The 15,649-nt window shown below is 38.9% G+C and overlaps 1 protein-coding gene across 1 annotated transcript in view; it reads left to right on the forward strand.

Annotated features, from left to right (window-relative positions):
• Positions 1 to 13,821, forward strand: part of CHST1 (carbohydrate sulfotransferase 1) — a 28,357-nt gene extending 14,536 nt beyond the window's left edge. The window contains exons 2-3 of the mRNA XM_081939238.1: positions 6,195 to 6,296; positions 12,165 to 13,821. Of these exons, the coding sequence (XP_081795364.1) occupies positions 12,209 to 13,468 (1,260 nt within the window). The 5' untranslated portion in view covers positions 6,195 to 6,296; positions 12,165 to 12,208 and the 3' untranslated portion in view covers positions 13,469 to 13,821. The remainder of the gene's footprint in view (positions 1 to 6,194; positions 6,297 to 12,164) is intronic.
• Positions 13,822 to 15,649: the final 1,828 nt, after the last annotated feature.

Below are 15,649 nucleotides of genomic sequence, written 5' to 3' on the forward strand. Positions count from 1 at the left end.
GGTGCTTTTCAGATGCTTTAGAGTGAATAGGGATTCTGTGCAGCAGTTATCAGCCCTACAGTTCTAAACGGTTTTGAGCACTTGTAAGCAAGCAAATATTGTTATTTGGCATTCTTGCAGGAAGGGAGAAAAGGCCAGAGATATTAATTTTCATAATTTCTTCCCTAAGAGACATACCCATAACAGGTGTACTGTAATCTGTAATATATTGTAGTCTGTAATGTAATCTGTAATATATTAAGGTAGTCTGTAATATATAACAGAATAAGAGAGTTGGAAGGGACCTTGGAGGTCTTCTAGTCCAACCCCCTGCACATATTGAGGTACATGGCTCGAATAGTCAGTGGTAGAGATTATATAAGGGTGTGTGTGTATGTGTTTTGTATATGTATATGTAAATTCAATTGGGTTACAAACTTTATTGATTTGGTTGTTGTGACAATCAGCATATTCATTGGAAAGCTTGAAATATAAGTAAATATAAGTATATCTCAGAAGGCAAAAAAGAGTTAGAAACACCCTCACTAAGAACACTTCTGTCACTTCAACAGTTTTTGAACAGTCTTCATCAAATCACTGGCCAAATTCCACAGTTCTTCCTTCACAAAATTGGAATCCCTGGAAGAGCCCCTGTGTCAATCTGGGAAGCTGCCAAATACATTGTCACATTATCTATGGTAACCTAGTCTTCTGCACTTAGATGTCCTTTAGGTCAAACTGGCGGCCCATGGGCCAGATACGTCACGCGCAGGCCACACCCAAAGGCAAAAAACATTGTGATACATCACAATCTGGTCCATCATGCAATGAGTTTGACACCTGTGTTTTAGATGCATCAGATATCAATTCTAATAAAATGAGGTTTTTCATACATAAATAAACAAGCATCTTTACAGTTTGAACATCTAACTTCTGAGTGAAGAATAATAGATTCAGTTTGCTTTGCATTTTTTTTCAGAACATTCTCACCCCTCCCCCACATTTTCACATTTCAGAGTCTTGAACTTTTTTTGTGGACAGTAATAGGCTTGATTTTAAAAGATAAGTGTATGTCCGTATGAAATTCCATTCATTTAACAGGCATTTTATTTAGAACTGGAGACTGAAAAAATATCTGTTTTAAACAGAGAATTTTGAAATAGAATTTCATCTCACAGAGAAATTAGACTTCTTTTTTTTCATCTCCCATATCATCTCTAAAGAAGTTTAGAATGTAAGTGACACCAGGCAAGCATTCTTGGTTATCTCTGTTTTTGCAAAAGTGACCCGTGAACATTGATTACACAATATAAATGATTCCGTTCTTAATCATGGGACTGCAGATTAAATTTGGGGGTTTAGTTCTATAATAAGGCTTATTACAATTAGCCAGGTTTGCAAACTATTGGTCAACCTGATAAGGATAAGATGAGCTAAATCTGCCATGCTACAGGTAGTCATTGACTTATAACCATAACTGAATCCAGAATTACTGTTGTAAGTCATGCTACTTGTTAAATGGGACACCATATGATCACACCCAATTTTACAATCTTTTTTGCAGTGGTTGTCAAGCAAATCCATTGTCCACAATGGGCACATTTGGTTGAAACTGGAAGCATACACAGGTTTCTGGCAAAATAAAGTCGCCATTGTAAAGCATGGTCACATGACTGTTGGATGTTGCAAATGACTATAAATGTGCCAAGTGTCCAACTGTGATCACATGACTGGGAATGTACATGTGTGGCCTGGATGTTGGAATTCCAAATCCAGATTGTAGGTAGCCCTGGGAAGGAAATGTATAATTTTGTACAGTTGCTAAGTGATCAGTCGTAAATTAAAGACTACTTTGTGGCAACATCTGTTGTTGTTTTTTACTTGCAGTGTCTCACACACAGATTCCACAAGGAAAAAAAAGTTTAATTTTCATGCATTTTTTGGAGTTAAAATATTTATGATCATTCCTGATAAATGAAAACATTGCTGTTTTGAATCAGCCTCTGGGCCCATTCAAAGCAGTCCTGCTTTTCTTTCTATAACATGGAGATGACCTAGTCTTCTCCCTGCCCCCACACTTCTTGATTCCTCTCTAGGCAAGTAATCAATGTACAACACAGTCTCCTCTTGGGAGAAATCACCCAGAACTTTGGCCTTTCCTAAGTTAGGCATTTTAATATGCTAAAGCCTCAAGAAGCTTTGAGATGGAATAGTTGAACACTAACATATTTGTAGCTACTGTATTCCTGAAACTGCGTTGTATGTGTAGTTATGTTGTTGGCTGCTGAAATCTCTTCATTTTGTTGCCTGCCAGCTGCTGCTCTTGTTCTCCCATTGAGCTTTAATGGGCAATAAGGAGACATGAGATTTGTGTGTGCGTCAATACACCAATGAAGCAAACTGTTTTGGGTGTTTAAGCAATGCTCAGAGCAACTATTAAAGATGAAAGGTTGTGCATGTGCCTTTTAAGGGAGGATGGAGGAAAACTTCTTCACAATAAATGGGAGGGAAAATAGCAAACTACTGGTCAATCGGAATAACCTCAGATTCTTCTTTGCAACAGGGACAGATTAAATAAATATTTGGGTAAATTAATCTGGGATTTACACAGCATTTGTTGTCAGCATTTTATGCTCAGTCTCTAAAACTGAACATCCCATCTCTCTAAGTTTTACCTGCTGCTACATAAACAGCCTTTTTTCATTGTAATTGCAAAAACAGAATATCCCCTGTTTCAAAAGTAATGTGTCTCATCCCATACCACTTATTAAAAAATGTCTATTAAGACCATTTCGTGTGCTTATGTGATTGATAATCTGTGGCTATCAGTCATTAAGTGAGTGGGAGTACTCCATCTAATCCCAAATACCAGGCCTGGATATATGTACGATATCTGACTTTGCAAACATGTATTTTATTGTGTCTGTTTATTTTCAGAAGTTTTTTTTGAAAATATCTTGCGGTCCCAGGGCTAAGGAAGAGAGTTGCTAGACCAATGAATGAAAACATAGTTACACATTGTGGGCTACTGCTGGAATTTCTCACTTTGTTTACGGTGTGAGGAAGAAATTTGTCAGGAGAAAGGAGGAAGTTTTAATTCCTCGTGATGCAAAGAAATTGTATGATTGTGTTTATGTGTAAAGTGGGAAATATGGAAGCTGTTTTACTAATCTAAAGAGCAAAGGGAAACCAAGATTCATTATATGCAAGAAGAAAAAAGTAAACAAATTCCTTTCTGGATTTTAACTCTAATCTATTGTTTTCCTTTTCCAAGTGTAAATAAATAGCAAGTAGCAGCTTTGGCTTTATGTTCACTCATGTATATTTGGGTCCTGAGGGAATACAAGACAGAGAGTACTGATGAAATGTCAGATAATGTTTCATATTATGGGCAGTTTTCATTTCTGATGGAAAGATCCATCAGTGTGATGTCATGAACTGAATACAGGACTTGATCAGACTGACTGTGAAGTCAGTCATTTCACTGTTATCTTACCTATCTTGCACGTATTGCTAAATATGTGGTATATCGAAGAGGTTACTCTAATATTTTTGGAAAAATAATGGGATAAAATGATGATGATGAAGAATGTCAGGTTGCCTCATATGTGCTGTAAGAGTATATGTTCAGTTATATAGTACTTCTTCAATATAGTCTACCCTGGAACTTTACAGGACATGTCCAAAATATTATAAGTGTTTATATCAGCTGGAAGAGATTCTGGGCTTATATACTATTTTCCTTGTGCCAAGAAGATATGTCTCCCTGAGTGCAGCTTATATAGCTCATTCTGGGACAGAGTAAAAGTGCCAGCATAGTCTGTGCAGCCAAATCCCATAGCCAAAATGCAGCAACATCTGTTTTCAGCTTCTGTCTTTCATTTGCATGTGCAGTCCAAAGGTATTGAATGAGATTATTATCAAAATGTTCTGTACTCCTGTTGATATCACTTTAGTCTAAGGTAGAAGGAACTTGTCATAGAAATTAATTTAAACAGATTTTCTTACTTTACTTACTTACAAGTATGTTTTTGGCCACAACCTCCAGTGTAAGAAATATTTATGAGTGCTGTGTTGATTTAAAGAATCATGAAGAAGATACCTTGGAGATTATCTAGTCCAACCCCCTGTCAAGTTCAAGATGCCATTTCCAACAAATGGCGATCCAATCTTTGCTTAAAAACCTTCAGTGATCCATAACACCAAGGGACAGGTTGTTCCATTGCTTCATAGTGTCAGGATTCCGAGTAGCATATTCATCAAAAGCAGAACTCCGAGGCAGGTAGATTTGCCAAAGAACATGTTTATTGGATACATCATATTAGCACAACTAGTGAAAACCAACTCTAAATTTTTTTGCAGTTTCCCCCTAATTAAAAGAGCAGATATTTCCCTTCCCAGATGTCACCAGTCACATTATCCAATGAAAGTAGCTGGGAAGCTGCTTGGTCACTCCTCCTTCACTTGACACCTGTTGGGATGACCTTGGTTCCCACAAGAAAGCTTTTTGTTTTGACTGGTAGCTGGTCCATCTTCCCCCTTCCCTTCCCCCTTTCAAAGTTTGTGGCAAGTATGAAACAGGGAAATACAGCTTCAGCCACATTCGCTTCAGAGTTGACACATAGCTCTCATAGTTAGGAATTACTCCTCATTCAAGTACTGGTACTTAACTTAAAAAGACCCTCACCAATAGAAGTAAACAGTAAAGTTCACTTTACTAAACAAATGCTGATTAACAACCTATCAAAATATATGCAGAGATCTTACATTGCATGCAGGATGATCTTTGCACTCCCCCATTTCCAGCAGTTAAAAATCAAAATACATAGCAATAAGACACAATGGGAAGACAGTCACGGCCATCAGATTAAAATAGACAAACCCTGACTGTGTTTGTACACCCAATGATAGTCTATTCCAACAGCCTTTGTACTAAGAACATGAACTGAGAGGAGAATAGTAGTCTTTCAGCCACTTCTTTTCTATTGCAGATGATCAGGGCTTAGCAGTGTTTGGCATAAATGTAAGCATAATAATAGAAATGATTACGCTTAAAAACATGGAAAAATTATTCATCTTTCTGATTAATAGAACGGTTGACCAAAGAGGATACTTGAAAATTCTGTTTTCCATTAAGGGAATTGGTAATATTGTGCAATAAAGAGGAACGACTGAAGCACAAGTATATAATAAAGGTGAATGTGGATATAAAGAGTTACCTAGATAATTCAAGAGATATTAAATGATAGCAAAAAATTATCTTTGGCTGGATAGAATATAGTCCAAGATGTACATTTGATAAGATCCATGTGGGACTAAAAAACTGAAAATTAACAGTCTATTTATTTATTTTATTCAATGTGGATGCCACCCACCTCCAACCAACTGAAAGAAGATCAGAAGGAATGCTATATCAGAGTTGGTTCTCAGACACAAGCAAGATATACTCTGGATATGAATTTTCACTGCAAGAACATGTGATCGTTGAACATGAAGCCTCATATTTTACCTGTCAGGCTTGTAGATACATAGCATCCAACTCACAGAGATATCTAAATATAAACATTTGCAGAGGAAGCTGCATTAATTTGACTTGCAATAGGTTCACCCGGAAATTAGGCCAATGTAGTTTCATAAAGAGATGAAAATCAAGGTGGTCAAATGTAGTTATGCTCATCAGGGAATAATAATAAATTGAGCTCTTAAAGCCATGGAATGCTGTGATTATCTAAATGTTGCTATATTACAAATCCCAACATCTTTAATCATTAACCTTGTCATCTAAATTGCAATTGAATATCAACAGCATTAGTTAAGTATAAGTTCCTCTCCCTGTGGATAAGGGATCAGTTAGTTAAATATAGTTGACATGATCTTAAGTATGCAAAAGGGAGTAAAGATCAGACGCAAGCAATGACCTCAGGGAGGCTTGGTACATCGGTTCAAACATTGAGCACCAAATACATCTGCTGGCAGGATTTTGCTATTCAAGAGTCCATAGGGAACTCGATGCAAAGTTCCGCTGCAGGTAAGCTATTCAAGAAAACACTGATATTATTCATTTGTGCTGTGAGGCAGAATCTGTGGAAATATCCATTGCTCATTTATGAGGACAGGAAATCTTGACCACTCAATTTTTCCCCGATATTCTGTCCTGTTTAAAGAACATGTATTTGCTGCAGAGAACATTAATATAATATTTCTGTTTCCCGTAGAAATCTTCCTCTTCAGCCAGGAAGCTCACAATAGGGATGCAGAGGACAGCAGGACATGCTATTATCCTGCAACAGCTGCACAACATGTTACCCATTGAAACAGTTAAGTATTGCATGATTAACTCCTTGTTCTTACATGCCCAGGCAGCACATTCTGGATGGTCTCGTGCTGCTTGAAGTGTTGATTTATCACACAAGCTTGATGTGAGGATGATTGTAATTCTCTTTGGTTAGGATGCAGTGGTGGGTTTCAATTTTTTTTAGAACCTCTTCTGTAGGTGTGGCCTGCTTTGTGGGAGTGATTTGCTGGTCATGTGACTGGATGGGAATGGCTTGCCAGCCATGTGACTGAGTGGGAGTGGCTTGGCAGTCATGTGACTGGGTGGGCGTGGCCAACTTGTAAAATGTGAAACTCACAACAACGCTCTTGCTTAGCAACCAAAATGTTGGCTCAGAAACTCTGGCATTTGAAGCATGCAAGTCTTAAAGCTGTCAAGTCACAAAACCCTTTCACATTTAACCCTTTAGAAAAAACCCCCAGGGGTGTTCAAACTTGGCAGTTTTAAGACTTGTGGACTTCAATTCCCAGAATTCCTCCTCCAGTCATGTTGGCTCAGGAACTCAGGCATTGAAGTGTGCAAGTCTTAAAGCTGCCAAGTTACAAGATCCTTCTGACCCCTAACCCTTTAGAAAAAAAAACCCCAGGGATGTTCAAACTTGACAGCTTTAAGACTTTAAGGCTTAGCTAGGACTCTTAGAGGTGGGCGGGGCGATTGGTGAGCCAGCCAATCAGTGAGCGGTGGGCGGGATAAGCGTCGTGCAGACTGGCGGGGGGAGGGAGCTGGAACCGGTTCTAAACGGCACGGTAGATTTGTGGAACCTCTTCTATAGAAGAGGTTAGAACTGGCAGGAACCCACCCCTGTTAGGATGACAAAAATCTAAATATTTGGGACAAAACTTCTGATTCAATCTGGACAATAGTATACTTGAGTGGCCTGCTATTCCTTTTTTTGCCCTGCTGGGTATGCAGCCTTGGTTTTCTTGAAAAGCTAAGAAGGATCCATCAGAATTTTTACTTGTATGGGAAACCGTCCAGAAATTCTGTAGGCATTTGTAGGCAGAAATGTAGGCCCGTAGACATTAGCATTAATAGGGACAGGGGATAGTCAAACCAATAAGTCTGGTAAAAGTAACCGGAGCCTGCAAATGTCTGTGGGTAGAGTAAGAAGTGGGGCAGGAAATTTAGGATACGGCAGTGGTAAATATTTTCCACATGGTTACCAAGGAAACTACACCAACAGATTGTTTAGTCTGCCAGAATGAAGAGCAGATTGAAGGTATTGTTACTTTCATTTCCCTCGAAGTACAAAATATTGGGGAGGGGCATGTCTAAGGTCAATCTTTAAAAGGGGAATAAACTGCCCCTTTTAAATATTGGCCTTAGGCATCATTCCTTGACTTTAAACAACTGCTTATGTGGATATAAGGGTTAATGTATTGGACTAAGATTGGAGAGATCTGGGTTTTAGGTCTGGTTCAACCATGAAGCTCATTGGTTGATGCTAAGCCAGTTGTTTGCATGTTCACCTAACAGGCTCAGCCCCAAAGCTCTGTCAATCTGCACAGTCCACTTTCTATCTGTTGTGTGTGATTCATTAAGCAAGCTTTGTGAGTTGCCTCACCAAAATCTGAAAAAAGTTGCACTGGGTTTCTGGAAATCGATTTCAAGTTTGATTGGGTAAGCTACAAATTTTAAACAGCTAAATGAACTGTTGGAGGGCAATTTTCAAAGATAGTGCACATAATAACTCACAATTTTATTTAGTGTCATGTGAAACAGGCCATTATCTCTCAGCCCAATCCATTTTGTAAGGTTGTCAGGATACAGTAGAATATGGAAAGGCTGACTTATGCTGACCTGAGATTCTAGTAAATAATAAGGGTCTCTTCCCTTAATTGTTGCCATCTGAGATACGCTTTTTACCTTTTGGAAGGTCATGAAACTCTGACTCTTCCCCCAAGGGCCAAGATGGGGATTGAGTCAGGAGGTATTTGGTCTGGCACCTGGTGGGAAGAATGTTTTCACTGATAAAAGTTTTTCAAATAATAACTAAGTTTCATATTGAAAGCATATTCTAGCAGTCTGTGCCCTATTTTATAGCATCCTCCTATACCCCATCATGAGAAGCAATAGATTTTTGCTACCTTCTTAACTGTGTCTCCCATTTGTTAGAATGCAAGGTCTGTGCTTGCATGAATCAAATAATGAGTTTCTCCTTTCTCTGAGTCACATTTTACAAGCCCCCCTCCTTTTTTTACATTTGCAAATCATGCATTTCAATGATTAATTTTTTTTGGTATCATACTTGGTTAGTTCAATAGACAGAGAGCTTATCTGTATTACTTAGTTGACTCATCATTAGAATGGTACAGCGACTATTTTTTTTGACAATAGAAATAGATAATTTCATCCTCTAATCATCGCCTTCACATTGTTAATTCAAACCCCAGTGCATTTTCTGGCTGAAGTTTCAAAGTACGGGTAGTCCTTAGCCAGGGTTGGGTTCCTGCCAGTTCTAACCTCTTCTATAGAAGAGGTTCCACAAATCTACAGTGCCGTTTAGAACCGGTTCCAGCTCCCTCCCCTCCGGCCATCCTCACACCATCAAGATGAAGAGCTAGAGGAGGAATTCTGGGAGTTGAAGTCCACAAATCTTAAAGCTGTCAAGTTTGAACACCCCTGGGGGTTTTTTCTAAAGGGTTAGGGGTGCAAGGGTTTTGTAACTGGACAGCTTTAAGACTTGCGTACTTCAAATGCCAGAGTTTTTGAGCCAACATTTTGGTTTCTAAGCAAGAGCGTTGTTAAGGGAGTTTCACCACACTTTACAAGTTGGCCACGCCCATCCAGTCACATGGCTAACAAGTCACTCCCACCCAGTCACATGACCAGCAAGCCACTCCCACAAAGCAGGCCACACCTACAGAAGAGGTTCTAAAGTTTTTTGAAACCCACCACTGTCCTTAGCTTATGACTGGTTGTTTAATGACCTTTTGAAATAACAAGGACCAAGAACGAGTGCTTTATGGCATGTAAACCACTTCTAGCTGTTGTAAAATGTTGTACCATTCCTTCCCATTTCACTTGGCAATTGCTCACCTTTATGATCAATTGCTGACAGCCTTTTCTGGTATGAAAGAGATTTGTGATTCAACCATTGTTTTGACAAGAAATAATGTAACCAAGTTGATATTTTCTTTAGCCAGCTAGTAAGTTAGAGAAAACTAGCTATCTTAATGAGAGTAATTAAAATAATTATTTTAGTTTTTAAATTACTACAGAGTGCTTAGTTATGAGCAGTGATAAGAAAGGGAAGATTTTGTGGTGACAACAGTGAAAACCTATTCAGAAGATTTTTATTTTATTTTAAAAATTGTTGCTATCCAAACATACATTTGATATCTTTACTTTGAATATATACATTTAATTTTAGTCTATATAGATACATTTACAACACATATACACACACTCTTTGTATATGTATAAATGTATATATTTGTTTTCGTAGATTTTCACGGGTGTAGGTATGCTGGTCTTGTTGTATTCGGGTCTTTGGCGAGTGAGACCTCGCTGAAACATTGCCAAGACAATCTCAATCTTACACGGGAAAAGACCCGAATACAAGACCAGCATAAAATATATATGTGTATGTGTATATGTATATGTGCATATATATATGTTGTATTTGTGCTGATAAATAAATAAAGGGAGACTAGTATAGATCTATTTCAAGCTATTTAGCTCTCATCAGCTAGCCATACCCTTACTGGGATTTGAACCTGGGCTTGGGCATACCAGGTACAAATACACACACACACACAAACGTATATGTATATATATCTCAGTATATATTTGCATTCAATTTTTTCAACAGGGAGAGCAATTGGAAGCTCCCCCCCCCCTTTGGAACAGATTTTGTAGCCTTCAGTCTGGATGAAATATTTCGCAAACTAACATTGACAAATGCCTCCGTCTGGTCATCTTTGTCATAAACTGGATTAAATGTAAATTTCCAGAAGTGTAGGGACAAAAGCATCTTAAACAATAATTGTGTGGATATGTCCAGAGAGAGCAGTTGCATTATCCAAAATGGTTTTTATTGCAAGAAATCTGCAATATTTCAAGAAATCTGTTAGGCATATTTCCAGAGGCTGTCAGCCTTCCATTAGTGGAACCTCAAAAAAGGATTATGATCTATTCATCTTTGCTTCAAATCCTAAACTACAAACAACAGTTTCAAGTTCTTTTCTGTGAAATGGAAATAGGCCCACATACAGATCTATTCCATCTGGAGATGTTGGATCACAGCAAGGGTTCATCCTGTGAATTAAACTTTCAATATTGAGAATAAAGGAGTGATACAGCACTGGATAAGATGACTCTAAGAGTCAGGTAATGCCTCTAAGCAAATGAAGGAAGAAAACAGGTGTTACTCTTTGATTCCTTCTATATATTCTTCCAAACTGTTTTGAATGGTCAACCAATCTTTGGAAATTCATTTTTAGGTATATTCTTGAGGGGGAAAGGGGAATTGAGAAAAAAATATACAATTTCGTCCTTTATTAATAAAAGTATCCATAGACCTAAATCTTCTGAACAATACTCTTGAACTCTTCCCAGTAGCAGCATCTTAATTTTGCAGAATGTTGCTGTGAAGATCGGCATTTTACTCACTCATAAAAATGTTTGTCCATGCATTCGCATTGCACAAGAAGAAATTGTTGCGGGGGAGGGGGAGGGTTGAACACTTTGCAAGAGATGTCTTCATAATTAGGCACCACAAGACTGACATTTTATCTTTTGGTATTTTTTATGTTGATAATTTAGAAAATAAAAATACACTATTATATTGATTTTACTCAATTACTTTTTCCTCTTCAATAATTTTCTGAATCATATGTAGAAAACAGTTGCCTTTGGCAATCGGTTAATCAATATGTGTGCGGAAGAGTCTCCTTCCCCCCCCCGCCCCTATTTGATTGGTGTATGTAGTCAGTTTGTTTAATAGGAAATGGATATTCTATGCAAGTAAATAAGCAGAATACCAGTGAGAACATACCCCTAGTGAAATGAAGACCCGGGTGAAACAACCTGTAAAAGGTCAGGAAGCAGATGAGATGACTGAGTTAATTTTTCAGTAATCACACTTCACATACCCATGGTTGTGTTCTCCCTTGTGTGGGTGTGTGCTTAATCCATGAAACAGATGAAATCAGGATTGTGTATAAAGGGAAAGGAAAGGCTAATTTGCTGTCATTCTTCTGCAGGCGATTAGGCTGTGGGATAGCAAATTACACTTCTCAGTATGCTTTATAGGTAAAGATTTGAATTTGGCACGCCGACCTCTGCATCCTTCTGGCAAGGCAGGCTGTACATTGCTTGTGAAAACCATTTCCCCCTTCCATTAACCATCCCAGGTATTGCTTTTTTTTTAAAAGGAGAAAATGTGGTTCTTTTGAATTTTACCTTTTGTAATTGAAGTTCATATTTTCAATTTGTGCCTGAATTATATACATTATTTCCAGCATTAACAAACCTGGGGTCATACATTACCTACACTCCTCAGCTATTAATGTAGGCTGCCACAGCTGATCAGACTGCCTTTCATTGGCAATGAAAATGTACAATTTTCACCTTTTTCTTTTTTTTACTAGGAAAGAGAGGAAAGCCCTCAGGCGTCTTTTTTCTTCTCAGCAGGGGCTGAAAATGTAGATGGGTACATAAACCATTGTACTTCTAAAATCTTGAGATTACAGAACACAAAGTTTACACATACATAGAGACATATACCTTTTGTAATGACTTCCCGAGATTCCTAAGGGAAGCTATTGTACAGTGGGGGTGTGTGTTTGTGAGTTCTGTGGGAGTATAACTATTCACATTCAATCAGATTGACTCTATTGTGTTGCAGATACTAAAGTGAACTGTGACGAATCTCCATGAAGGTGACCAGCCATGCAATGTTCTTGGAAGGCTGTCCTCTTACTTGCTTTGGCCTCCATTGCTATCCAGTACACAGCCATCCGCACTTTCACAACCAAGTCCTTCCAAAGTTGCCCTGTACCCAATCCCATGAATTGTAGCCTGAATCAGGAGGCTGAATCTGCTGATAGACTGTGTGATGAAAGCCCAACTTTTTCTTACAACCTTTCTAAGAAGACTCATGTCCTGATCTTAGCCACCACCAGAAGTGGTTCTTCTTTTGTTGGTCAGCTCTTCAATCAGCACTTTGATGTTTTCTATTTATTTGAGCCCCTTTACCATGTCCAGTACACCTTGATTCCAAAGTTAGCACAGATGAAGGGCTCCATGGACCGACGGATCATGTTGGGAGCTGGCAGAGATTTGCTGAGGAGTCTTTATGATTGCGATCTTTACTTTTTGGAAAATTACATCAAACCCCAGCCGGTGAATCACACTACAGACAAACTCTTCAGGAGAGGGGCCAGCAAAGCTCTGTGCTCTGCACCAGTGTGTGAGACACTGGCACCGATTGATACCACTCTGGAAGAAGGAGACTGTGTAAAAAAATGTGGCACTTTGAACTTGACTCTAGCTACCGAATCATGCAAAGATCATGGGCATGTTGCTATCAAAACAGTGCGAGTGCCAGAGGTCAATGACCTTCGGGCTTTGGTGGATGATCCAAGACTCAACCTGAAAATTATACAATTAGTGAGAGACCCCAGAGGCATCCTTGCTTCCAGGAGCGAAACATTTAGAGACACTTACAGACTTTGGCGAATCTGGGATGGCACAGGTAGGAAACCCTACAACTTGGATGTGACACAGCTCACCACTGTTTGTGAGGACTTTTTGAACTCTGTATCCACTGGCTTAAATAGACCCTCATGGCTGAAAGGCAAATACATGTTGGTGCGATATGAAGACCTAGCTAGGAATCCTCTAAAAAAGACTGAGGAAATATATGAATTCCTCGGTATTCCAATGGATAGCAATGTGGAACGATGGATACAGAATAATACAAGAGGAGACAGGTCTGCAGCCAAGCACAAATATGGGACTGTCCGAAATTCAGCAGCAACAGCAGAGAAGTGGCGGTTCCGCCTCTCCTATGAAATTGTAGCGTTCACACAGAATGCATGCCAGCAGGTATTAATACAACTGGGTTACAAACTGGTGTCCTCTGAGAAGGAACTAAAGAACCTCTCCATAAGTCTGGTGGAAGAAAGGGATTTCTTGCCCTTTTGGTAATGCAGATGTTAGGGCTCCTATTGTAAGTTTGAGATGAGCCATTTGTAACTGTTGCCTTACTTTCCCTCTTCCTGCCTACTCTCTAAAAAATTGCACTAATTGTTGATGGGATTTTCAAAAGAAAAGTTCCCCTTCTCAAACCATTGCATAGATGGATGACTATTGGGTCTCTTAAGAGAAAAATCTAAAATAAACAAACTGTGGACAGGTAGCAATGTTTACAAATCACACACACTTAACAATGTATAAAAGGGAAAAAAAGAGTAACCCTCGGATTGCCACATTGATGGGAATCTGAAGGCTTATACTTTTGCACTTTTTACTTTTACAATGTAAGAGATAATTATATATATATACATTATATACATATACATATATATGTATGTATGTACATGTATGTATGTATATATATATATATATATATATATATATATATATATATATATATATATATATATATATATATATATATATATATATATATATATATATATATATATATATATATATATATATATATATATATATATATATATATGTCTAATTTATGAATAGTGTTGTTACCTCCCTCCCAACTCTTATGAGCAGGTTTTACTGTTAGCTGATGGTGGAATAGTCTCCTTGTTTTTAATCTTGTTTTGGTATATCTGAGTCATGTTATCAGGCTGGTTGCTGATCCACAGTTTGTTTAGTAACACTTGCAACATTTCTTTGTGCCAAAAAGAAAGAAGGAAAGAAAGAAAGAAAGAAAGAAAGAAAGAAAGAAAGAAAGAAAGAAAGAAAGAAGTCGAGATTTGCTAAAGGGGAACAACAATACTTTTATCTTTGTGTTTTCTTCAAATAAATAAATAATTCAATAAAATCAATTATTCCTGGAGGGTAAAAGTCACCAAGCCACCCTCAATGAATCTTGAGACTGTTGAACTCTGTTCAGGACAGCTGTGTATGGCGAGGGAGAAGGAGAAGGAGGTAGCAACTGCATTTTTAGAGTCAAGGATGGTCAGTGGGAAGAATGATAATAAAAGAAGTTGACAATCTGATTTAAGTGACAGAGTGCAGGAGTGATGGCAATCCTATGACCTGTATAGCTTTTAAACACTTGCCCTTTTCATTTGTAGTCAACTGCAGCAGCTTGCCTGAGAATCCACAGGTAGGTGGGAGGGGGCACCTGTTTGATGTGCATTACATAAATTGGATTTTTGAAGACAACGTCATGACACATGTGATACCATCTTAGCTTGTACTAGACTCCTATGATTGATAAACTTGGTGTAACAAAAATAGAACTCAGGAGTTTCAACCTAAAGAAATCTTGCCTGTCTACCTGCTAGAATCACCATACATTCAGGGAAGGTAGCTTAATGGGACAGCTGAAACTCCTGATTCAAATGGCAAAGTTAAAGGAGATGGAAATGGCCAATACTTCCACCCCAAATAAAAAAGAACTACTGGAGTTAGCAGTAGGTCCCTTTCCTCAGTTTCAGCACCTTATTTTTTAAAACCATTTTCGACACTACTTGTTTCTTGAAAACAAGCCATATCCCAAAATGAGCCCCAGCATGTCCACCTAATATAAGCCCTACCCCCAAAATAAGCCCTATTTAAGAGCCTGCACAGCTGCCCGCCCGCCCATTCTGTCAGGTCCTTCACAGTGTCAGCCACGAGGCGGGGTGGTGGTGGAGCTGCCCCTTGTGCTGGCTTATCTCAGGCCCCCACAGCCAGGCCATCCACACCCTGACGCCTGCCTCACAATGGCAGCACCAACAGCCATGTGCAGCAGGAGCCCACATGGCCGCCAGTCTACTTCTGCTTGCTCACGTCACAACCAAGCAAGAGGCTGAGCAGTGTGATGGTGCTGCGGCCATGAGGTGAGGCATGTGGGGCGTGGGTCAGCTGGCTGCCGGGGCCCTGAGCTAAGTCAGTGGGAGGCACATGGGGCAACTCCACCCCACATGCTTTGTGGTGGCAGTGGTGTACTGTGCTACATCCTGCCCTGCCGTGAGCAAGCAGGAGAAGTGGGCTTCCCAAAAATGGAAAAAAATAAGACACCCCCTGAAAATAATAGTGCTTATTTTGGGGCCTAAAGGAAAATAAGACCGGATCTAATTTTCAGGGAAACATGGGAAGTCTTTAGTATTCAACTTCCTTTTCCTAACCTAAACATGCTTCGCTTTCAAGTTA

The sequence above is a fragment of the Natrix helvetica genome (assembly GCF_964273705.1).
Source record: "Natrix helvetica genome assembly, chromosome: 1".
In the NCBI taxonomy this organism is placed as follows: domain Eukaryota; kingdom Metazoa; phylum Chordata; class Lepidosauria; order Squamata; family Natricidae; genus Natrix; species Natrix helvetica.